This window comes from Ranitomeya imitator, chromosome 7, assembly GCF_032444005.1.
Source record: "Ranitomeya imitator isolate aRanImi1 chromosome 7, aRanImi1.pri, whole genome shotgun sequence".
NCBI classification, from domain to species: Eukaryota; Metazoa; Chordata; class Amphibia; order Anura; family Dendrobatidae; genus Ranitomeya; species Ranitomeya imitator.
Window position 1 is genome coordinate 225,729,577 of NC_091288.1, and position 25,265 is coordinate 225,754,841.

At 60.1% G+C, this 25,265-nt stretch overlaps 1 protein-coding gene across 2 annotated transcripts in view; it reads right to left on the minus strand.

Moving 5' to 3' along the window:
• Positions 1–2,185: 2,185 nt before the first annotated feature.
• Positions 2,186–25,265, minus strand: part of RNF40 (ring finger protein 40) — a 42,229-nt gene continuing 19,149 nt past the window's right edge. Inside the window, exons 4-20 of one of the 2 annotated variants that reach the window (XM_069735247.1) lie at positions 25,247–25,265; positions 19,643–19,864; positions 19,451–19,569; positions 12,184–12,330; positions 11,214–11,288; positions 11,017–11,136; positions 10,726–10,905; positions 10,524–10,659; positions 10,336–10,448; positions 9,909–10,228; positions 8,053–8,170; positions 7,833–7,982; positions 7,534–7,746; positions 7,342–7,467; positions 4,825–4,965; positions 3,372–3,473; positions 2,186–2,466 (exon numbers count right to left, since the gene is read on the minus strand). The exon at positions 25,247–25,265 is cut by the window's right edge and continues 123 nt beyond it. In XM_069735247.1, the coding sequence (XP_069591348.1) occupies positions 2,290–2,466; positions 3,372–3,473; positions 4,825–4,965; positions 7,342–7,467; positions 7,534–7,746; positions 7,833–7,982; positions 8,053–8,170; positions 9,909–10,228; positions 10,336–10,448; positions 10,524–10,659; positions 10,726–10,905; positions 11,017–11,136; positions 11,214–11,288; positions 12,184–12,330; positions 19,451–19,569; positions 19,643–19,864; positions 25,247–25,265 (2,478 nt within the window). In that variant the 3' untranslated portion in view covers positions 2,186–2,289. Of the gene's footprint in view, positions 2,467–3,371; positions 3,474–4,416; positions 4,723–4,756; positions 4,966–7,341; positions 7,468–7,533; positions 7,747–7,832; positions 7,983–8,052; positions 8,171–9,908; positions 10,229–10,335; positions 10,449–10,523; positions 10,660–10,725; positions 10,906–11,016; positions 11,137–11,213; positions 11,289–12,183; positions 12,331–19,450; positions 19,570–19,642; positions 19,865–25,246 lie in introns of those variants that run through there. The other variant, XM_069735248.1, reaches the window with a different exon arrangement.

Consider the following 25,265-nt stretch of genomic DNA (forward strand, 5'->3'; position numbering starts at 1 on the left):
ATCACTCTCCACCCGAACGACCCATTACCGTGTGTGTCCCCCTATAGCTGGAGTAAATGGGGGCAATAATAGGAGCCGTCGCCCTGCAGGCGCAGCGTCCGTCCCTAGCGGCGCCCACACACCAGGCTTCTCATCTTACTTCTGTGTTTCCTTGAAAATGATTGAAAGTTACGTTCTACTTTTGGATCTTGATTCGGGATCTTTAGTTGCCTTTGGCAAATTGTGTGTTACCTCACGAACCAGACACGGGTCCGGCCACAGCATCGCCTCATGTACAGCACAGGGGCCCCACCGCAGCGTCACATCACATACAGGACAAACCGGCCACACAGTCCCCTCACACACGGGACACCGGCCGCACAGTTCCCTCACACACGGCACACCGGCCGCACAGTCCCCTCACACACGGGACACCGGCCGCACAGTCCCCTCACACACGGGACACCGGCCGCACAGTCCCCTCACACACGGGACACCGGCCGCACAGTCCCCTCACACACGGCACACCTGCCGCACAGTCCCCTCACACACGGCACACCGGCCGCACAGTCCCCTCACACACGGCACACCGGCCGCACAGTCCCCTCACACACGGGACACCGGCCGCACAGTCCCCTCACACACGGGACACCGGCCGCACAGTCCCCTCACACACGGGACACCGGCCGCACAGTCCCCTCACACACGGCACACCTGCCGCACAGTCCCCTCACACACGGCACACCGGCCGCACAGTCCCCTCACACACGGCACACCGGCCGCACAGTCCCCTCACACACGGCACACCGGCCGCACAGTCCCCTCACACACGGCACACCGGCCGCACAGTCCCCTCACACACGGCACACCGGCCGCACAGTCCCCTCACACACGGCACACCGGCCGCACAGTCCCCTCACACACGGGACACCGGCCACACATCACACACGGGACACCGGCCACACAGTCCCCTCACACACGGGACACCGGCCGCACAGTCCCCTCACACACGGGACACCGGCCGCACAGTCCCCTCACACACGGGACACCGGCCGCACAGTCCCCTCACACACGGGACACCAGCCGCACAGTCCCCTCACACACGGGACACCGGCCGCACAGTCCCCTCACACACGGGACACCGGCCACACATCACACACGGGACACCGGCCACACAGTCCCCTCACACACGGGACACCGGCCGCACAGTCCCCTCACACACGGGACACCGGCCGCACAGTCCCCTCACACACGGGACACCGGCCACACATCACACACGGGACACCGGCCGCACAGTCCCCTCACACACGGGACACCGGCCGCACAGTCCCCTCACACACGGGACACCGGCCGCACAGTCCCCTCACACACGGGACACCGGCCGCACAGTCCCCTCACACACGGGACACCGGCCGCACAGTCCCCTCACACACGGGACACCGGCCGCACAGTCCCCTCACACACGGGACACCGGCCGCACAGTCCCCTCACACACGGGACACCGGCCGCACAGTCCCCTCACAAACGGGACCCGGCCACACATCACACACGGGACACCGGCCGCACAGTCCCCTCACACACGGGACACCGGCCGCACAGTCCCCTCACACACGGGACACCGGCCGCACAGTCCCCTCACACACGGGACACCGGCCGCACAGTCCCCTCACAAACGGGACCCGGCCACACATCACACACGGGACACCGGCCGCACAGTCCCCTCACACACGGGACACCGGCCGCACAGTCCCCTCACACACGGGACACCGGCCGCACAGTCCCCTCACACACGGGACACCGGCCGCACAGTCCCCTCACACACGGGACACCGGCCGCACAGTCCCCTCACACACGGGACACTGGCCGCACAGTCCCCTCACACACGGGACACCGGCCGCACAGTCCCCTCACACACGGGACACCGGCCGCACAGTCCCCTCACACACTTGGCTGCCTGAATCCAGCATCACAAACAATATAGCAGCCTTGACACAAACAGGTCAGACAGGAAGTGCTGGAGAAGTGACATGTTGGGCCATATATGAAGGACTTCCAGGAGGCCGTCCCCACTGACTAATGGAGAATAGCACATGGTGCCTGTGACATGGATGACACACAAACGATACAGACGTGTTCGGTCTCATCAACAGGTGACGTGCGCACCGCCATCTACTGCACATGTGTAACACAGCGATCAGGTCACAGGTCGTGTGGATCAATCCCAGATCCAATTCATCTTTATTGCCCCCATCACCACATTCTGGTCCCACCCACGAGTTCCTCATGACGACTCCGGTCACCTTGTCTCCATCAGTTTATATAAATTCGGTGGAAATCGTGCGCCCCGAAGGCGGCATTACACTTGGGGCACTTCCTCTGTCTGGAGTCATATCGGGTCTTGACACACTCGAAGCAGAAGACGTGGAAACACTTGGTGAGGACGGCGTCCTTCTTACGGGTGTTACAGCAGGGGCAGGTGAGACGGGCCTAGGGAGAAGCATAGACGTCACCACGGGGCTCTGTGCCCACCCCGGACCCCCACTGCAGCCTCGGCCCCGCGCCGGACCCCTGCCCCCACTGCAGCTTCGGCCCAGCGCCGGACCCCTGCCCCCACTACAGCCTCGGCTCCGCTCCAGACCCCTGCCCCCCACATGCAGCCTCGGCCCAGCGCCGGACCCCTGCCCCCACTGCAGCCTCGGCTCCGCTCCAGACCCCTGCCCCCACTGCAGCCTCGGCTCCGCTCCAGACCCCTGCCCCCACATGCAGTCTGGGCCCAGCACTGGACCCCTGCCCCCACTGCAGCCTCTGCTCCGCGCCAGACCCCTGCCCCCCACATGCAGCCTCGGCCCAGCGCCAGACCCCTGCCCCCACTACAGCCTCGGCTCCGCGCCAGACCCCTGCCCCCACTGCAGCCTCGGCCCAGCGCCGGACCCCTGCCCCCACTGCAGCCTCGGCTCCGCGCCAGACCCCTGCCCCCACTGCAGCCTCGGCCCAGCGCCGGACCCCTGCCCCCACTGCAGCCTCAGCCCAGCGCCAGACCCCTGCCCCCCCATATGCAGCCTCGGCTCCGCTCCAGACCCCTGCCCCCACATGCAGCCTCAGCCCAGCGCCAGACCCCTGCCCCCCATATGCAGCCTCGGCTCCGTGCCAGACCCCTGCCCCCACATGCAGCCTCAGCCCAGCGCCAGACCCCTGCCCCCACATGCAGCCTCAGCCCAGCGCCAGACCCCTGCCCCCCATATGCAGCCTCGGCTCCGCTCCAGACCCCTGCCCCCACTGCAGCCTCAGCCCAGCGCCAGACCCCTGCCCCCCATATGCAGCCTAATGCCCACCCCATCCCCCACCCCACATTTCCAGGGGCATATTAGGAGCAGCACTCCACCCAGCCTTACTCTGTACTCTTTGATCTCCTCCTGCAAGATCTGATCAGCATCCGCATAAACCTCCATCTTCTTTTGTTTCTCCAATTTTCTACGCAGGCGCGAAACGTCCTCCTGCAGAAGACGAAGGGTTAAAAAGGGGAAAAATGGGCAACAGCAGGAACATGGAAGGCTGGCAGGAGGTTCCCTGCGCTCTCTCGTAGGCGGGTGCGGGGCGTTACCTGCGCTCTCTCATAGGCGGGTGCGGGGCGTTACCTCCGCTCTCTCATGTGCGGGGCATTACCTCCGCTCTCTCGTAGGCGGGTGCGGGGCGTTACCTCCGCTCTCTCGTAGGCGGGTGCGGGGCGTTACCTCCGCTCTCTCATGTGCGGGGCATTACCTCCGCTCTCTCGTAGGCGGGTGTGGGGCGTTACCTGCGCGCTCTCGCAGGCGGGTGCGGGGCGTTACCTGCGCTCTCTCGTAGGCGGGTGCGGGGAGTTACCTCCGCTCTCTCATAGGCAGGTGTGGGGCGTTACCTGCGCTCTCGTAGGCGGGTGCGGGGCGTTACCTGCGCTCTCTCGTAGGCAGGTGCGGGGCATTACCTTCGCTCCCTCGTAGGCGGGTGCGGGGCGTTACCTCCGCTCTCTCTTAGGCAGGTGCGGGGCATTACCTCCGCTCTCTCGTTGGCGGGTGCGGGGCGTTACCTCCGCTCCCTCGTAGGCAGGTGTGGGGCATTACCTCCGCTCTCTCTTAGGCAGGTGTGGGGCGTTACCTGCGCTCTCTCTTAGGCAGGTGCGGGGCATTACCTCCGCTCTCTCGTAGGCGGGTGCGGGGAGTTACCTCCGCTCTCTCGTTGGCGGGTGCGGGGCGTTACCTCCGCTCCCTCGTAGGCAGGTGTGGGGCATTACCTCCGCTCTCTCTTAGGCAGGTGTGGGGCATTACCTCCGCTCTCTCGTTGGCGGGTGCGGGGCGTTACCTCCGCTCCCTCGTAGGCAGGTGTGGGGCGTTACCTCCGCTCTCTCTTAGGCAGGTGCGGGGCATTACCTCCGCTCCCTCGTAGGCAGGTGTGGGGCGTTACCTCCGCTCCCTCGTAGGCAGGTGTGGGGCATTACCTCCGCTCTCTCTTAGGCAGGTGTGGGGCATTACCTCCGCTCTCTCGTTGGCGGGTGCGGGGCGTTACCTCCGCTCCCTCGTAGGCAGGTGTGGGGCATTACCTCCGCTCTCTCTTAGGCAGGTGTGGGGCATTACCTCCGCTCTCTCGTTGGCGGGTGCGGGGCGTTACCTCCGCTCCCTCGTAGGCAGGTGTGGGGCATTACCTCCGCTCTCTCTTAGGCGGGTGCGGGGCATTACCTCCGCTCTCTCGTTGGCGGGTGCGGGGCGTTACCTCCGCTCTCTCGTAGGCGGGTGCGGGGCATTACCTCCGCTCTCTCGTAGGCGGGGGCGGGGCATTACCTCCGCTCTCTCGTAGGCGGGTGTGGGGCGTTACCTGCGCTCTCTTCAGGCTGAATGATTCCTTCTCCTTGGCGGAGCGGTTGTCACACACCAGGCTCTGCGTGTCGCGCAGTGTGCTGACTATATGTTCCAACTGAACCTTCAGGTCCTCGGCGAGCTGAGCCGCTTCCACTGCCTGGAATAAGTGTAGGGTGAGTAACCAGCATGGCCTCCCACACCTAAAGCCACCTCCCAGCCAGTGCCCGGCTCCAGAGTCACCTCCCAGCCAGTGCCCGGCCCCAGACTCACCTCCCAGACTGCGCCCGGCTCCAGACTCACCTCTCAGCCCGCGCCTGACCCCAGAGTCACCTCCCTGCCCGCGCCTGACCCCAGAGTCACCTCCCTGCCCGCGCCCGGCCCCAGACTCACCTCCCAGACTGCGCCCGGCCCCAGAGTCACCTCCCAGACTGCGCCTGACCCCAGACTCACCTCTCAGCCCGCGCCTGACCCCAGACTCACCTCCCAGACTGCGCCCGGCCCCAGAGTCACCTCCCAGACTGCGCCCGGCCCCAGAGTCACCTCCCAGACTGCGCCCGGCCCCAGAGTCACCTCCCAGACTGCGCCCGGCCCCAGAGTCACCTCCCTGCCCGCGCCCGGCCCCAGACTCACCTCCCAGACTGCGCCCGGCCCCAGAGTCACCTCCCAGCCAGTGCCCGGCTCCAGACTCACCTCTCAGCCCGCGCCTGACCCCAGAGTCACCTCCCTGCCCGCGCCCGGCCCCAGAGTCACCTCCCAGACTGCGCCCGGCCCCAGAGTCACCTCCCAGACTGCGCCCGGCCCCAGAGTCACCTCCCAGACTGCGCCCGGCCCCAGAGTCACCTCCCAGACTGCGCCCGGCCCCAGACTCACCTCTCAGCCCGCGCCTGACCCCAGAGTCACCTCCCTGCCCGCGCCCGGCCCCAGACTCACCTCCCAGACTGCGCCCGGCCCCAGAGTCACCTCCCAGACTGCACCCGGCCCCAGACTCACCTCCCAGACTGTGCCCGGCCCCAGAGTCACCTCCCAGACTGCGCCCGGCCCCAGACTCACCTCCCAGACTGCGCCCGGCCCCAGAGTCACCTCCCAGACTGCGCCCGGCCCCAGAGTCACCTCCCAGACTGCACCCGGCCCCAGACTCACCTCCCAGACTGTGCCCGGCCCCAGAGTCACCTCCCAGACTGCGCCCGGCCCCAGACTCACCTCCCAGACTGCGCCCGGCCCCAGAGTCACCTCCCAGCCAGTGCCCGGCTCCAGAGTCACCTCCCAGCCAGTGCCCGGCCTCAGACTCACCTCCCAGACTGCGCCCGGCCCCAGAGTCACCTCCCAGACTGCGCCCGGCCCCAGAGTCACCTCCCAGCCAGTGCCCGGCTCCAGAGTCACCTCCCAGCCAGTGCCTGACCCCAGAGTCACCTCCCAGCCAGTGCCCGGCCTCAGACTCACCTCCCAGACTGCGCCCGGCCCCAGAGTCACCTCCCAGACTGCGCCCGGCCCCAGACTCACCTCCCAGACTGTGCCCGGCCCCAGACTCACCTCCCAGACTGCGCCCGGCCCCAGAGTCACCTCCCAGCCAGTGCCCGGCCCCAGAGTCACCTCCCAGACTGCGCCCGGCCCCAGACTCACCTCCCAGACTGCGCCCGGCCCCAGAGTCACCTCCCAGCCAGTGCCCGGCCCCAGACTCACCTCCCAGACTGCGCCCAGCCCCAGAGTCACCTCCCAGCCAGTGCCCGGCCCCAGAGTCACCTCCCAGCCAGTGCCCGGCCCCAGACTCACCTCCCAGACTGCGCCCGGCCCCAGACTCACCTCCCAGACTGCGCCCGGCCCCAGAGTCACCTCCCAGACTGCGCCCGGCCCCAGAGTCACCTCCCAGCCAGTGCCCGGCCCCAGAGTCACCTCCCAGCCAGTGCCCGGCTCCAGACTCACCTCTCAGCCCGCGCCTGACCCCAGAGTCACCTCCCTGCCCGCGCCCGGCCCCAGACTCACCTCTCAGCCCGCGCCTGACCCCAGAGTCACCTCCCTGCCCGCGCCCGGCCCCAGACTCACCTCTCAGCCCGCGCCCGGCCCCAGACTCACCTCCCAGCCAGTGCCCGGCTCCAGAGTCACCTCCCAGCCAGTGCCCGGCTCCAGAGTCACCTCTCAGCCCGCGCCCGGCCCCAGACTCACCTCCCAGACTGCGCCCGGCCCCAGAGTCACCTCCCAGCCAGTGCCCGGCTCCAGACTCACCTCCCTGCCCGCGCCTGACCCCAGAGTCACCTCCCTGCCCGCGCCCGGCCCCAGACTCACCTCCCAGACTGCGCCCGGCCCCAGAGTCACCTCCCAGACTGCGCCCGGCCCCAGAGTCACCTCCCAGACTGCGCCCGGCCCCAGACTCACTTCCCAGCCCGCGCCTGACCCCAGAGTCACCTCCCAGCCCGCGTCCGGCCCCAGAGTGACCTCCCACCCTGGAGCCACCCAGTGTCTCGAAGTCGCCTTGTGCCCCATTCTCGGAGCCACCTCCCACTCTGGCCCAGGAATCATACCCCCGCCCGGTCCGCACCTTCCTCTTCTGGATCTCTAGCGCCTGTATCCTGAGCGTCAGCTCCTTCTCGATGGCGGCCAGGGAGGTGTGCAGCACCCGCTCCCGCTCCTCCAGCTTCTGCACCTGTAACAGCTGAGAGTCCACCTGCCGAAGAGAAGCCATGAGACCGGTCCCTGCACCCCACACACCCTAGAGGGTCCGCAGCGGTACCTGTGTCTTCAGGCCCTGCACCTGCTCCGCCAGCTCCTCCTTCTCCTCTCGCAGCAACTTGTGGATCTGATTGGATTTGATCCGCTCGGACATGAGCTTGAAGTTGGCGTCGTCCTTTTCTCGCAGCTGATGCATCAGGCGGATATTCTGCTCCTGCATGTCTTCAAACGCCTGCCCCGTCACATCCATCTCTGACAGCAAAGCCTCCTCCTCCTGGATAGATGATCGAAAGGGGTGGGGGATTGTGGTGAGACCGGCACCCGGGGGGCATCCTTACCCCGCCTGCAGGCACCACACACCTGCTTGGTTGCGCTGAGTTTCCGCTGTAGATGTTCGATCTGCTCTTCGGCTATTTTAATCTTCCGCAGCGCTTCCTCATCCGCCAGCTTTTTCCGCTCACGACGATCCTTTTCTTCAAGCACTTGAACTCGTAATCGCAGCTCCTCCACCTGCAAGAAACACAGATGTATGACACCAGGCTGTGGCCCGCGGCCCCTCGGGAGCAGAGTGGGCACCCACCTCGGCTTTGGTCTTCCTCTCGGCTGCCATCAACTGCACCTTGTCCCTCTGTTCCTTGGGGGCTGATTTATACATATCGAGAAGCAGCTTCATCTCCTTCTGACTCTCCTGGGCTTTTCTAAGAGAGGGACAGATAACAAGCCAAGAGTCAGCGGTGGACGGAGAGGTTGAGCTCTGGCAGCAGAGGCCTGTGGGTAGGCAGCTGAAGCGGTGGACGGGCATCTGAAGCGAGCACAGAGGCAGGGGCTGGCAGCTAAAGCGAGCGCAGAAGTCGGGGGTGGGTGCCTGAAGCGAGAGCAGAGATCGGGGGTGGGTGCCTGAAAACAGCGCAGAGATCGGGGGTGGGTGCCTGAAAACAGCGCAGAGATCGGGGGTGGGTGCCTGAAAACAGCGCAGAGATCGGGGGTGGGTGCCTGAAAAGAGTGCAGAGATCAGGGGTGGGTGTCTGAAAAGAGAGCAGAGATCAGGGGTGGGTGCCTGAAAAGAGGAGATCAGGGGTGGGTGTCTGAAAAGAGCGCAGAGATCGGGGGTGGGTGCCTGAAGCGAGAGCAGAGATCGGGGTGGGTGCCTGAAGCGAGAGCAGAGATCAGGGGTGGGTGTCTGAAAAGAGCGCAGAGATCGGGGGTGGGTGCCTGAAAAGAGCGCAGAGATCAGGGGTGGGTGTCTGAAAAGAGCGCAGAGATCAGGGGTGGGTGTCTGAAAAGAGCGCAGAGATCAGGGGTGGGTGTCTGAAAAGAGCGCAGAGATCAGGGGTGGGTGTCTGAAAAGAGAGCAGAGATCAGGGGTGGGTGTCTGAAAAGAGCGCAGAGATCAGGGGTGGGTGTCTGAAAAGAGAGCAGAGATCAGGGGTGGGTGTCTGAAAAGAGCGCAGAGATCAGGGGTGGGTGCCTGAAAAGAGTGCAGAGATCAGGGGTGGGTGCCTGAAAAGAGAGCAGAGATAAGGGGTGGGTGTCTGAAAAGAGGAGATCAGGGGTGGGTGTCTGAAAAGAGAGTAGAGATCAGGGGTGGGTGTCTGAAAAGAGCGCAGAGATCAGGGGTGGGTGTCTGAAAAGAGCGCAGAGATCAGGGGTGGGTGTCTGAAAAGAGCGCAGAGATCAGGGGTGGGTGTCTGAAAAGAGCGCAGAGATCAGGGGTGGGTGTCTGAAAAGAGCGCAGAGATCAGGGGTGGGTGCCTGAAAAGAGCGCAGAGATCAGGGGTGGGTGCCTGAAAAGAGCGCAGAGATCGGGGGTGGGTGCCTGAAGCGAGAGCAGAGATCAGGGGTGGGTGCCTGAAAAGAGCGCAGAGATCAGGGGTGGGTGTCTGAAAAGAGAGCAGAGATCAGGGGTGGGTGCCTGAAAAGAGCGCAGAGATCAGGGGTGGGTGTCTGAAAAGAGTGCAGAGATCAGGGGTGGGTGTCTGAAAAGAGAGCAGAGATCAGGGGTGGGTGCCTGAAAAGAGGAGATCAGGGGTGGGTGTCTGAAAAGAGAGTAGAGATCAGGGGTGGGTGTCTGAAAAGAGAGCAGAGATCAGGGGTGGGTGTCTGAAAAGAGCGCAGAGATCAGGGGTGGGTGTCTGAAAAGAGCGCAGAGATCAGGGGTGGGTGTCTGAAAAGAGAGCAGAGATCAGGGGTGGGTGTCTGAAAAGAGCGCAGAGATCAGGGGTGGGTGCCTGAAGCGAGAGCAGAGATCAGGGGTGGGTGCCTGAAAAGAGCGCAGAGATCAGGGGTGGGTGCCTGAAAAGAGCGCAGAGATCGGGGGTGGGTGCCTGAAGCGAGAGCAGAGATCAGGGGTGGGTGTCTGAAAAGAGCGCAGAGATCGGGGGCATGCAGCAGATGCTAGCAGAGGCAGGTCGAGAGGCTGGCATGAACAGCTCTTACTTGAGGTCTGCTCTGAGCTGTTTTAGGATGTCCGTGTCCTTCCTCTTTGGGTCTTCGCCCTTCTGCTTGTCCCGCTCCCGCTCCTTCTCCCGCTCCTTTTCCCGCTCCAGTTCCCGTGTCTTGCTCCTTTCCAGCTCTTTTTTCTGCTCCTCCTCTTCTTTCTTCACCTCCGGGATTGTGGGCATTTCCGGGTCTCGAGGCAGAAGCACAGGAGACTCCTTCTTCACGTCTGCTGCCGCTTCTTCTTCTTTGATGCCTGGAGCGGTGACTTCAGCACTAGACAGTCCGGGTGCTGGACCCAGAGGGACCTGTAAGCGCATCTGGGGAGATGGGAGAAAGCAGGCATTACGCAGAATTGGGGGCACCGTACCAGGCACCACACACACACACGGGGTGCCGCACAACCTCCACCCCCCAACTTACTCACCTCTCCTTGGGCATCTCGCACCTTGCGCTTGTACCGCTGCACGTCGCCCTTCAGCTGGTGGTTGTGGTTCTGGAGACTTCCGATCAGATGACGCATTTCACGATTAATGGGACCTATAAGAGAGGCGTTACCCTCCAGCAATGGCAGTGTCGGAGGAGCAGTGTCGGAGGAGCAGTGTCTCCCCTTACCTGCTTGTTCGTTGGCAGCCAGATTCTGCTCAAACTCGATCCTCAGCATCTCGTACTCCTTGCGCACCTGAGCGAGCGTGTCCTCCAGCTGGATCACCTCTGTGCGCAGCTTCTTCTGTACAGACAGCTCCTCGCTCTGTGGAAGCAGCGGTCACAACAAAGGGCTGCCATGGTAGTAACGATGCCCCAGTACAATGCTTACCTCCATGCGTTCGATCTGCCGCAGATGGCTGTTTTTCGTGCTCAGGAGCAGAGCTCGCGCTTCATCCAGTTGAGTCTTCACCTGCAGAGACTCGTTATACAGAAGTGAGAACTGGGACTGCAGACAGCGGAAGTCCTGTGTCCCCCGGACCGCCTCCTCCGGGAGGGTCCGCAGATCAAGCTGTAAGAATAGGAACTTGGTGAAGATTGCAAGCCCCAAGAGACCCACCTACCCAGAGCCCCTTCCCAAGGTTTCTCCTCCAAAGACCCATCCGTTACTCTGGACACGGACCTTCAGCTTCTCCTTCAGCCGCACGGCCGCTTGCAGCTCGTTCTGCAGCTTCTCCAGCTCACACATGCGACCGTTCGCCAATTCTTGGTTTTGTTCCAGCTCGGCATTCAGCATCTCAAACTGAGAAAAGAGACGATGCAGAAGGCGGCAGCAGCAGCACAGAGGACTTCAGACATAACCAGACAGGACCCCATTACCTTCTGTACAGTCAGAGTCGTCTGTCCTCCCTGGAAACTTCCGGAACTTCCAGAGATGTGGTGTCCAGAATTCAGCTATGGAAAAACAACAAGGGAACCTGAGGAAAGCAGGACGGCCAGCAGTGGGGGGACGGGATGGCGGAGTCGATGGGACAAAGCATGAAGGCCGGTTTTGGGGGAGGATGGGAGACAGGAGGAAGGCCGGTTGTGGGGGAGAGCGGGAGGTATAGTCGTGGGGGAAGGAGAGTGGGAGTTACGGCCTGTAGTGGGGGGTAGGATGGAGGAAAGCAGGAAGGCCAGTTTTGGGGGAGGATGGGAGACAGTAGGAAGGCCGGTTGTGGGGGAGATCAGGAGGGACAGTCGTGGGAGAGGTGCGGCCTGTAGTGGGAGACAGGATGGCGGAGTCAATGGGGGGAAGCAGAAAGGCTAGTTGTGGGGAAGGATGGAAGAGAATTGGATGGCTGGTTGTGGGGGAGATCAGGAGGGACAGTCGTGGGGGAGGTACGACCCATAGTGGGGGGGAACGTTTGACAGGATGGTGGAGTCAATGGGGGAAAGCAGGAAGGCCGGTTGTGGGGGAGGATGGGAGAGAGTTGGACGGCTGGTTGTGGGGGAGAGTGGGATGGACAGTCATCGAGAAAATGGGGCAGACTGGGAGGCTACCTATGGCAGGGTAGCGTGCGGGCCATGAGGGAAGGATAGGGGAGAGTGGGATGGCTGCCCATGGAGGCAGGGGAGAATTGCAGGACTGCCACCCATGGGGGGTTTGGGACAGAGAGGAATGGCCACCTGTGGTAGACTGGGAAGGTAGAGAAGAGCAGCCACCTGATGGATGGAGAACAAGGCAGCCGACTGTGGGGTGTCCATGGGTGAGAGTGAGTTTTTGCTGGATGGCCGGTCATGGGGTTCAGAGCAGGAATGGGGGCGGCCCCCGTCAGAGGAGCAGCATGGTGACCAGAGGGGCACATACCTGCTCCAGGGCCTCCGCCAGGTGGCGGTTTAGCTTCTGCTCGTGTTTGCGCAGTTTCTCGATGTCCCACTGCAGATCCTCGATGCTTCGCTCCATTTCTGACACTTTGGTTTCTGATGAAGTGACGCGGTCCTGGAGCTCGTGGTGCTGGGGGCCGAGACCAGAGGGCGAGTCAGAGGGGACGAAGGGATGCGGCACATAGGGGGTAAGACCTCACTGCGTCATGTACTGGGATCCTCCACTACTATATACAGTTGTGTGAAAAAAGTGATTGCCCCTAAACCTAATGGCCGGGCTACACTTAGCAGCAACAACTGCAATCAAGCGTTAGTGATAACTGGCAATGAGTCTTACAATGTTCTGGAGGAATTTTGGCCACTCATCTTTGCAAAATTGTTGTAATTCAGCCACATTGGATGTTTCCAAGCATGAAGGTCATGCCACAGCATCTCAATCGGATTAAGGTCAGGACTTTGACTAGAGCACTCCAAAGTCAATTTTGTTTTTCTTAAGCCATTCAGACGTGGACTTGCTGGTGTGTTTTGGATCCTTGTCCTGCTGCATAACCCAAGTGCGCTTCAGATTGAGGTCACAAACAGATGACCGGACATTCTCAGGATTATTTTGGTAGACATTAGAATTCATGGTTCTATTTACCACAGCAAATCTTCCGGGTCCTGAAGCAACAAAACAGCCCCAGAGCATCACACTACCACCACCGTATTTTACTGTTGGTATGCTGTTTCTTTTCTGAAATGCTGTGTTACTTCTACACCAGATGTAATGGGGTATACATCTTCGAAAAAGTTCAGCTTTTATCTTGTCAGTCCACAGGGTATTCTCCCAAAAGTCTTGGGGATCATCAACATGTTTTGTGGCAAAACTGAGACGAGCCTTTATGTTCTTACTGCTCAGCAGTGGTTTTCGTCTTAAAACTCTGCCATGCAGGCCATGTTTGCCCAGTCTCTTTCTTATGGTGGAGTCATGACAACTGACTTTAAAGGGAATCTGTCACCCCCAAAATCGATGGTGAGGTAAGCCCACCGGCATCAGGGGCTTATGGTACAGCATTCTGTAATGCATTCTGGAATGCTGTAGATAAGCCCCGATGTATCTAGAATGATGAGAAAAAGAGGTTAGATTATACTCACCCAGGGGCGGTCCCGCTGCTGTCCGGCGCCTCCTATCTTCATCAGATGACGTCCTCTTCTTGTCTTCACGCTGCTGTCCGGCGCCTCCTATCTTCATCATTTGACGTCCTCTTCTTGTCTTCACGCTGCTGTCCGGCACCTCCTATCTTCATCAGATGACGTCCTCTTCTTGTCTTCACGCTGCTGTCCGGCGCCTCCTATCTTCATCAGATGACGTCCTCTTCTTGTCTTCACGCTGCTGTCCGGCGCCTCCTATCTTCATCAGATGACGTCCTCTTCTTGTCTTCACGCTGCTGTCCGGCGCCTCCTATCTTCATCATTTGACGTCCTCTTCTTGTCTTCACGCTGCTGTCCGGCGCCTCCTATCTTCATCAGATGACGTCCTCTTCTTGTCTTCACGCTGCTGTCCGGCGCCTCCTATCTTCATCAGATGACGTCCTCTTCTTGCCTTCACGCTGCGGTCCGGCGCCTCCTATCATCAGATGACGTCCTCTTGTCTTCACGCTGCGGCTCCGGCGCCTCCTATCTTCATCAGATGACGTCTTCTTGTCTTCACGCTGCGGCTCCGGCGCCTCCTATCTTCATCAGATGACGTCCTCTTCTTGTCTTCACGCTGCGGCTCCGGCGCCTCCTATCTTCATCAGATGACGTCCTCTTCTTGTCTTCACGCTGCGGCTCCGGCGCCTCCTATCTTCATCAGATGACGTCCTCTTCTTGTCTTCACGCTGCGGCTCCGGCGCCTCCTATCTTCATCAGATGACGTCCTCTTCTTGTCTTCACGCTGCGGCTCCGGCGCCTCCTATCTTCATCAGATGACGTCCTCTTCTTGTCTTCACGCTGCGGTCCGGCGCCTCCTATCTTCATCAGATGACGTCCTCTTCTTGCCTTCACGCTGCGGTCCGGCGCCTCCTATCATCAGATGACGTCCTCTTGTCTTCACGCTGCGGCTCCGGCGCCTCCTATCTTCATCAGATGACGTCTTCTTGTCTTCACGCTGCGGCTCCGGCGCCTCCTATCTTCATCAGATGACGTCCTCTTCTTGCCTTCACGCTGCGGTCCGGCGCCTCCTATCATCAGATGACGTCCTCTTGTCTTCACGCTGCGGCTCCGGCGCCTCCTATCTTCATCAGATGACGTCTTCTTGTCTTCACGCTGCGGTCCGGCGCCTCCTATCTTCATCAGATGACGTCCTCTTCTTGCCTTCACGCTGCGGTCCGGCGCCTCCTATCATCAGATGACGTCCTCTTGTCTTCACGCTGCGGCTCCGGCGCCTCCTATCTTCATCAGATGACGTCTTCTTGTCTTCACGCTGCGGCTCCGGCGCCTCCTATCTTCATCAGATGACGTCCTCTTCTTGTCTTCACGCTGCGGCTCCGGCGCCTCCTATCTTCATCAGATGACGTCCTCTTCTTGTCTTCACGCTGCGGCTCCGGCGCCTCCTATCTTCATCAGATGACGTCCTCTTCTTGTCTTCACGCTGCGGCTCCGGCGCCTCCTATCTTCATCAGATGACGTCCTCTTCTTGTCTTCACGCTGCGGCTCCGGCGCCTCCTATCTTCATCAGATGACGTCCTCTTCTTGTCTTCACACTGCGGTCCGGCGCCTCCTATCTTCATCAGATGACGTCCTCTTCTTGTCTTCACACTGCGGTCCGGCGCCTCCTATCTTCATCAGATGACGTCCTCTTCTTGCCTTCACGCTGCGGCTCCGGCGCCTCCTATCTTCATCAGATGACGTCTTCTTGTCTTCACGCTGCGGTCCGGCGCCTCCTATCTTCATCAGATGACGTCCTCTTCTTGTCTTCACGCTGCGGCTCCGGCGCCTCCTATCTTCATCAGATGACGTCCTCTTCTTGTCTTCACACTGCGGTCCGGCGCCTCCTATCATCAGATGACGTCCTCTTCTTGTCTTCACGCTGCGGCTCCGGCGCCTCCTATCTTCATCAGATGACGTCCTCTTCTTGTCTTCACACTGCGGCTCCGGCGCCTCCTATCATCAGATGACGTCCTCTTCTTGTCTTCACGCTGCGGCTCCGGCGCCTCCTATCTTCATCAGATGACGTCCTCTTCTTGTCTTCACGCTGCGGCTCCGGCGCCTCCTATCTTCATCAGATGACGTCCTCTTCTTGTCTTCACGCTGCGGCTCCGGCGCCTCCTATCTTCATCAGATGACGTCCTCTTCTTGTCTTCACGCTGCGGCTCCGGCGCCTCCTATCTTCATCAGATGACGTCCTCTTCTTGTCTTCACGCTGCGGTCCGGCGCCTCCTATCATCAGATGACGTCCTCTTCTTGTCTTCACGCTGCGGTCCGGCGCCTCCTATCATCAGATGACGTCCTCTTCTTGTCTTCACGCTGCGGCTCCGGCGCCTCCTATCTTCATCAGATGACGTCCTCTTCTTGTCTTCACACTGCGGTCCGGCGCCTCCTATCTTCATCAGATGACGTCCTCTTCTTGTCTTCACGCTGCGGCTCCGGCGCAGGCCTACTGATCTGTCCTGTTGAGGGCAAAGTACTGCAGAGAGCAGGCGCCGGGCCTCTCTGACCTTTCCCTGCGCACTGCAGTACTTTGCTCTGCCCTCAACAGGAGAAACAAAGTAGACCTGCGCCGGAGCCCGAAGACAAGAAGAGGACGTCATCCTATGAAGATGGGAGGCCCCGGACCGCAGCAGGACCGCCCCTGGGTGACTATAATCTAACCTCTATTTCTCATCTTTCAGGATACATCGGGGCTTATCTACAGCATTACAGATGCATTACAGAGTGCTGGAGATAAGCCCCTGATGCCGATGGGCTTAGCTCATCGTCGATTTTGGGGGTGACAGATTCCCTTTAACAGAGGCAGGGGAGGCCTGCAGGTCTTTGTTGTAGGGGCTTTTGTGACCTCTTGGATGAGTGGTCGCTGCGCTCTTGGGGTAATTTTGGCAAGAATTACCACTATTCCTTGTTTTTGCCATTTGTGGATATTAGCTTTCTAACCTTTTCCAGACTGATAGATCTCAATTACTTTGTGTGAGAATATGGCCGCTTACTGAAGACTATAGGACAAAAGGACGTAGAGGGGAGACTTTTTCCAGCATGGAGCACTGGTTTTCTTGTGTTTTATTTGTTGTTTTATTAGTGATTTTCTCTCCTCTGGAATCAATGTTACATACACGGAATTACTGCAGAGGAAGAGGAGCCGGCTGGATCTTATGTATAGCTAAGGCCGGACAGGAGGCTGCTCAGGGTAATGGCACCTTCACACATAACGATTTCGTTAACGATATCGTTGCAACGTTACGCTTTTTGTGACGTTGCAACGATCCCGCTAACGATCTCTTTATGTGTGACAGCGACCAACGATCAGGCCCCTGCTGGGAGATCGTTGGTCGTGGGGAATGATCAGGACCTTTTTTTGGTCGCTGATCACACGCTGACATCGCTGAATCGGCGTGTGTGACGCCGATTCAGCGATGTCTTCACTGGTAACCAGGGTAAATATCGGGTTACTAAGCGCAGGGCCGCACTTAGTAACCCGATATTTACCCTGGTTACCATTGTAAAAGTTAACAAAAAAAACAAAAAACAGTACATACTCACATTCCGATGTCTGTCACGTCCCCCGCCGTCAGCTTCCTGCACTGACTGTCAGGGCCGGCCGTAAAGCAGAGCACAGGGGTGACGTCACCGCTGTGCTTTCCGGCCGGCGCTTACACAGGGCAGAGAAGCAGAGCGCCGAGGGACAGACAGCGGAAGGTAAGTATGTAGTGTTTGTTTTTACAATGGTAACCAGGGTAAATATCGGGTTACTAAGCGCGGCCCTTAACTTAGTAACCCGATGTTTACCCTGGTTACCCGGGGACTTCGGCATAGTTGAAGACAGTTTCAACGATGCCGAAGTCTTTCCCCGGATCGTTGGTCGTTGGAGAGAGCTGTCTGTGTGACAGCTCCCCAGCGACCACACAACGACTTACCAACGATCACGGCCAGGTCGTATCGCTGCTCGTGATCGTAGGTAAATCGTATAGTGTGACGGTACCTTAAATGTAAAGCAATCACCCTATCAATCCATTCCAGTCTAGGCCCATTGTGTGGATGGAGATAGCAGACCTCGGGGAGCCGTCACCACAGGGGGTCTCACATCAGCCCAGGTGATGAAATATGCCTTGTTCTAGGAGCTGAAGAAAATGTTTAAGTGGGAGGGAGAAAGAGACAGGGTTGGATCGGGCAGTTATTGGAGGGACTGAGAAGAGAGAGGATCCAAGCTGGGATGGATGGACGGACGGACGGTGTGATGAGGGAACAGCCGCCATCTTGGAACAGGCATGCTATCAGATTGGCGTGACTCCATTTTGTCTCCTGGACACAGGAGTGCTCCTGGCCCCCACCTTTGCTAATGAATAGAGTTCCTATTAGTATGCTAACGGGCTGAGCTCAGTGTAAACTGTAGACGGTAGTTCAAAGCCCCATGAGGAAACCACGCCACCAGGGGGCTTGGAAATGCTTGGGGGCTTAATTAAAACACGCATGCCAAGTGGCCACTGGATACACATCTATTATGGCAGCCCAGCCAAACCGTCTCCAACATGGAATTGTGAATTATGGACGCATCGTCCGAGGTACAGGCTCATAAAAAATATTCTCCATACCCTAAAGAAATTGTGCATCCAACAGTGTGACTCCCGTGACGGTGGAAGGTCTGAAACCCGAGATATAGGGATCAGCCTCCCACAGGGACCGAATGGGTCCAGGTTTGATCCCAGTACGACCGGCAGAACAAACCACAGGCGCTGGTACTGCCCGTGTGCTGATCCGATCATCCTGAGAGAAGTTATCCCATTTATTAGATATTGGAATAAATCTTGCAGGGAGACAGAGGGGGTGGAGATTGCTAAGCCCCCCAGCTGCAGGCAGGGGGGCTCAGCCAGGTATAAGAAGAAGCTGAGGTCACTGGGAGGGTCTCACTCCACAGAAGAAGATGATGATGATGACATCTTAAGGAACAGGGTATGCCAGCCAGGGGGGAGCAAGCACATGCTTTCTGGGGGCTGCCCGGCAACTAAGTTTTTGGACCTGCGGAATGCTATGCCCCCCGGCTTCCACAAGCGACCTTCGACCTGGTAAATTGACCTCCAGCTTTATACCTTTAAGCCTTGTATTATTGTTGTTATATTGTACTCTGACTGTAACTCTTGATATATTGTGATTGTATATTTCTTGTAATTATCTAGTGCGCCCTTAAGGCAATTAAATCATAAATTAATTTTGGGCTGATCCTTTTACTCTGATTGCGAATCTTAGAATACCCAGGGTGGGTAACAGGGCAGTCTCCCCGGCGGCCATTTGCTCTAGGTGCAGTCCCTTTACTGACCTGAGAGACAAAGGGGGCGCCGGAGAGCTGGGCCTGTGTAGTGACGTCACGGATTGGTGACGTGGGAGGAAGGGGTAATCCTTCACAGACGGACTATGGAGTTTGGAGGTTAATTGATGGCTGGAGATGTATCCATGAGTACGGTCACGATATCCATCCTCTAGAGCAGAGGTCCCCAACTCCAGTCCTCAAGGCCCACCAACAGGTCATGTTTTCAGGATTTCCTTTGCATTGCACAGGTGATGCAATTATTACCTGGGCAAGACTAAGGAAATCCTGAAAACATGACCTGTTGGTGGGCCTTGAGGACTGGAGTTGGGGACCTCTGCTCTAGAGGAACAAAGGCTGTGACTGCACATTATACCGGCTGGAGATGCCAGAAGTTGGGAGACAGTGGGCACCACCTGGTCCGGGGCCAGTGGAACTAGCGATCTCAGATTGGGGTCTTGTGGACTGAGGACATTGTATGTCGGCCATCTACCTGGATTTGTTGTACAACCATGGATGTATGGAATAATGAAGTCGCCTCGTTAACCTGCCTGGTGGTTGTTACAACCTCAGATCTTCTCTCATTTGTCCCTGCATTTCTTTGGATCGTGGCACGAGGTCGAGCTTTTGAGGGTCTTTTGGTCAGAAAGAGGCAAACCGTTTCCACACAACTGTATAGAGGGGATAAGACCCTGTTCCATGTACCGGGCTCCTCCAGTACTATACACACACATATGTATGGAGAAGACCCTGCTATGGTGCTGTTGGGGGTCTGCACCTGTAGCGAGATGCGGTGGTGCTTCTCCTGGAGGACGGTCACCAGGTCCTGCAGTTTGTGGTTCTCAGTGAAGACCTCCTTGTTCTGTGCTCGATGCGTCTCCTCCACCGGATCAGTGTCTGGGGGGCACAGAATTCGTGGGTGACATCCCATCATGCTCTCTGCTCTGCGCCAGGACGTGGGGTCACTTACCAGCGCTGCGCTCGCACAGCTCCTGCATCCGGCCGTGCAGCTTGCTGGAGGTCTCCAGGACACAGGACACGGCTCGCTTACTGAACTCCGTGCGATCCTGCAGCTGCAGCTCCATCTCCTCCTGGGTGCTGCACGCGAGGGTGGCCAGGAACGTCAGAGAGGATTCTGGGAGGACGCCGGGGGAGGCCTGCACTGGAGGAGCTGCTGGGTGGGCCGAGGAGTCTGCAGACAGCGGAGAGCAGAGGTGAGATCCATGGGACCCCCGACACAACACAATGGCTGCCACCCGCCGACAGTCCAAAGCACACAACAGCCCCATTACCCAGTGCTCCGGACTACAACCCCCAACAGAACCGCAACCTACCGCACGGCACAAAAGGAAGAAATGCTGCAGAGAAGCTCCTGGTAACAGAAGGGTTAATGGCCTATATGTATCAATGACCATGATGCAGAGTCACCACCCCCGCCTCCGTATCTGGTGACCGCCCATCACCTCCATCATCAGTATCTGGTGACCGCCCGTCACCTCCATCATCAGTGTCTGGTGACCGCCCATCACCTCCATCATCAGTGTCTGGTGACCGCCCGTCTCCTCCATCATCAGTATCTGGTGACCGCCTGTCGCCTCCGTCGTTAGTAGCTGGTGACCGCCTGTTGCCTCCATCGTTAGTAGCTGGTGATTGCCCGTCACCTCCATCATCAGTATCTGGTGACCGCCCGTCTCCTCCATCATCAGTATCTGGTGACCGCCTGTCGCCTCCGTCGTTAGTAGCTGGTGACCGCCTGTTGCCTCCATCGTTAGTAGCTGGTGATTGCCTGTCACCTCCATCATCAGATACTGATGATGGAGGAGAAGGGAGGTCACCAGCTACTAACGACGGAGGCGACAGGCGGTCACCAGCTACGGGCGGTCACCAGCTACTAACGACGGAGGCGACAGGCGGTCACCAGCTACAGGCGGTCACCAGCTACTAACGACGGAGGCGACAGGCGGTCACCAGCTACGGGCGGTCACCAGCTACTAACGACGGAGGCGACAGGCGGTCACCAGCTACTGGCGGTCACCAGCTACTAACGACGGAGGCAACAGGCGGTCACCAGCTACGGGCGGTCACCAGCTACTAACGACGGAGGCGACAGGCGGTCACCAGCTACTAACGACGCGGTCACCAGCTACTAACGACGGAGGCAACAGGCGGTCACCAGCTACTAACGACAGAGGCGACAGGCGGTCACCAGCTACTGGCGGTCACCAGCTACTAACGACGGAGGCGACAGGCGGTCACCAGCTACTAACGACGGAGGCGACAGGCGGTCACCAGCTACTGGCGGTCACCAGCTACTAACGACGGAGGCGACAGGCGGTCACCAGCTACTGGCGATCACCAGCTACTAACGACGGAGGCGACAGGCGGTCACCAGCTACTAACGACGGAGGCGACAGGCGGTCACCAGCTACTAACGACGGAGGCGACAGGCGGTCACCAGCTACTGGCGGTCACCAGCTACTAACGACGGAGGCGACAGGTGGTCACCAGCTACTAACGACGGAGGCGACAGGCGGTCACCAGCTACGGGCGGTCACCAGCTACTAACGACGGAGGCGACAGGCGGTCACCAGCTACGGGCGGTCACCAGCTACTAACGACGGAGGCGACAGGCGGTCACCAGCTACAGGCGGTCACCAGCTACTAACGACGGAGGCGACAGGCGGTCACCAGCTACGGGCGGTCACCAGCTACTAACGACGGAGGCAACAGGCGGTCACCAGCTACGGGCGGTCACCAGCTACTAACGACGGAGGCGACGGGCGGTCACCAGCTACTAACGACAGAGGCGACAGGCGGTCACCAGCTACTAACGACGGAGGCGACAGGCGGTCACCAGCTACGGGCGGTCACCAGCTACTAACGACGGAGGCGACGGGCGGTCACCAGCTACTAACGACGGAGGCGACAGGCGGTCACCAGCTACTAACGACGGAGGCGACAGGCGGTCACCAGCTACGGGCGGTCACCAGCTACTAACGACGGAGGCGACAGGCGGTCACCAGCTACAGGCGGTCACCAGCTACTAACGACGGAGGCGACAGGCGGTCACCAGCTACGGGCGGTCACCAGCTACTAACGACGGAGGCGACAGGCGGTCACCAGCTACGGGCGGTCACCAGCTACTAACGACGGAGGCAACAGGCGGTCACCAGCTACGGGCGGTCACCAGCTACTAACGACGGAGGCGACAGGCGGTCACCAGCTACTGGCGGTCACCAGCTACTAACGACGGAGGCGACAGGCGGTCACCAGCTACGGGCGGTCACCAGCTACTAACGACGGAGGCAACAGGCGGTCACCAGCTACGGGCGGTCACCAGCTACTAACGACGGAGGCGACGGGCGGTCACCAGCTACTAACGACGGAGGCAACAGGCGGTCACCAGCTACTAACGACGGAGGCAACAGGCGGTCACCAGCTACGGGCGGTCACCAGCTACTAACGACGGAGGCGACAGGCGGTCACCAGCTACAGGCTGTCACCAGCTACTAACGACGGAGGCGACAGGCGGTCACCAGCTACTGGCGGTCACCAGCTACTAACGACGGAGGCAACAGGCGGTCACCAGCTACGGGCGGTCACCAGCTACTAACGACGGAGGCGACAGGCGGTCACCAGCTACGGGCGGTCACCAGCTACTAACGACGGAGGCGACAGGCGGTCACCAGCTACGGACGGTCACCAGCTACTAACGACGGAGGCGACAGGCGGTCACCAGCTACTGGCGGTCACCAGCTACTAACGACGGAGGCAACAGGCGGTCACCAGCTACTAACGACGGAGGCGACAGGCGGTCACCAGCTACGGGCGGTCACCAGCTACTAACGACGGAGGCAACAGGCGGTCACCAGCTACTAACGACGGAGGCGACAGGCGGTCACCAGCTACGGGCGGTCACCAGCTACTAACGACGGAGGCAACAGGCGGTCACCAGCTACGGGCGGTCACCAGCTACTAACGACAGAGGCGACAGGCGGTCACCAGCTACGAACGACGGAGGCGACAGGCGGTCACCAGCTACGGGCGGTCACCAGCTACTAACGACGGAGGCGACGGGCGGTCACCAGCTACTAACGACGGAGGCGACAGGCGGTCACCAGCTACTAACGACGGAGGCGACAGGCGGTCACCAGCTACAGGCGGTCACCAGCTACTAACGACGGAGGCGACAGGCGGTCACCAGCTACGGGCGGTCACCAGCTACTAACGACGGAGGCAACAGGCGGTCACCAGCTACGGGCGGTCACCAGCTACTAACGACGGAGGCGACGGGCGGTCACCAGCTACTAACGACGGAGGCAACAGGCGGTCACCAGCTACAGGCTGTCACCAGCTACAGGCTGTCACCAGCTACTAACGACAGAGGCGACAGGCGGTCACCAGCTACAGGCTGTCACCAGCTACTAACGACGGAGGCGACAGGCGGTCACCAGCTACGGGCGGTCACCAGCTACTAACGACAGAGGCGACAGGCGGTCACCAGCTACAGGCTGTCACCAGCTACTAACGACGGAGGCGACAGGCGGTCACCAGCTACTGGCGGTCACCAGCTACTAACGACGGAGGCGACAGGCGGTCACCAGCTACGGGCGGTCACCAGCTACTAACGACGGAGGCGACAGGCGGTCACCAGCTACGCGCGGTCACCAGCTACTAACGACGGAGGCGACAGGCGGTCACCAGCTACTGGCGGTCACCAGCTACTAACGACGGAGGCAACAGGCGGTCACCAGCTACTAACGACGGAGGCAAAAGGCGGTCACCAGCTACGGGCGGTCACCAGCTACTAACGACGGAGGCGACAGGCGGTCACCAGCTACAGCTACTAACGACGGAGGCGACAGGCGGTCACCAGCTACTGGCGGTCACAAGCTACTAACGACGGAGGCGACAGGCGGTCACCAGCTACGGGCGGTCACCAGCTACTAACGACGGAGGCGACAGGCGGTCACCAGCTACGGGCGGTCACCAGCTACTAACGACGGAGGCGACAGGCGGTCACCAGCTACTGGCGGTCACCAGCTACTAACGACGGAGGCAACAGGCGGTCACCAGCTACTAACGACGGAGGCGACAGGCGGTCACCAGCTACGGGCGGTCACCAGCTACTAACGACGGAGGCGACAGGCGGTCACCAGCTACTAACGACGGAGGCAACAGGCGGTCACCAGCTACTAACGACGGAGGCAACAGGCGGTCACCAGCTACTAACGACACGGTCACCAGCTACTGGCGGTCACCAGCTACTAACGACAGAGGCGACAGGCGGTCACCAGTCACTAACGACGGAGGCGACAGGCGGTCACCAGCTACTAACGACAGAGGCGACAGGCGGTCACCAGCTACTGGCGGTCACCAGCTACTAACGACGGAGGCGACAGGCGGTCACCAGCTACTAATGACGGAGGCGACAGGCGGTCACCAGCTACTGGCGGTCACCAGCTACTAACGACGGAGGCGACAGGCGGTCACCAGCTACTGGCGGTCACCAGCTACTAACGACGGAGGTGACAGGCGGTCACCAGCTACTGGCGGTCACCAGCTACTAACGACGGAGGCGACAGGCGGTCACCAGCTACTAACGACGGAGGCGACAGGCGGTCACCAGCTACTGGCGGTCACCAGCTACTAACGACGGAGGCGACAGGCGGTCACCAGCTACTAACGACGGAGGCGACAGGCGGTCACCAGCTACAGGCGGTCACCAGCTACTAACGACGGAGGCGACAGGCGGTCACCAGCTACGGGCGGTCACCAGCTACTAACGACGGAGGCAACAGGCGGTCACCAGCTACGGGCGGTCACCAGCTACTAACGACGGAGGCGACAGGCGGTCACCAGCTACGGGCGGTCACCAGCTACTAACGACGGAGGCGACAGGCGGTCACCAGCTACAGGCGGTCACCAGCTACTAACGACGGAGGCGACAGGCGGTCACCAGCTACGGGCGGTCACCAGCTACTAACGACGGAGGCAACAGGCGGTCACCAGCTACGGGCGGTCACCAGCTACTAACGACGGCGGCGACAGGCGGTCACCAGCTACGGGTGGTCACCAGCTACGGGCGGTCACCAGCTACGGGCGGTCACCAGGTACGGGTGGTCACCAGCTACTAATGATGGAGGCGACAGGCGGTCACCAGCTACGGGCGGTCACCAGCTACTAACGATGGAGGCGACAGGCGGTCACCAGCTACGGGCGGTCACCAGGTACGGGTGGTCACCAGCTACTAACGATGGAGGCGACAGGCGGTCACCAGCTACGGGCGGTCACCAGCTACTAACGATGGAGGCGACAGGCGGTCACCAGCTACGGGCGGTCACCAGGTACGGGTGGTCACCAGCTACTAACGATGGAGGCGACAGGCGGTCACCAGCTACGGGCGGCAGAGGGACGTGGAGGATGTGACTGGACGCTTCTGGCAGCATTTTGTCCTCTGACCTGTTTTGCGTGGCACTAAACATCAGCTGCGGGGAGCGGCGAGTCCTGGTGCTGCGGGGTGTGACCGGACTGCCCCTGCAGTAATCAGACATTAGAGGTCGCACCCTCGTACCTTTGCAGTCGGACGTCTC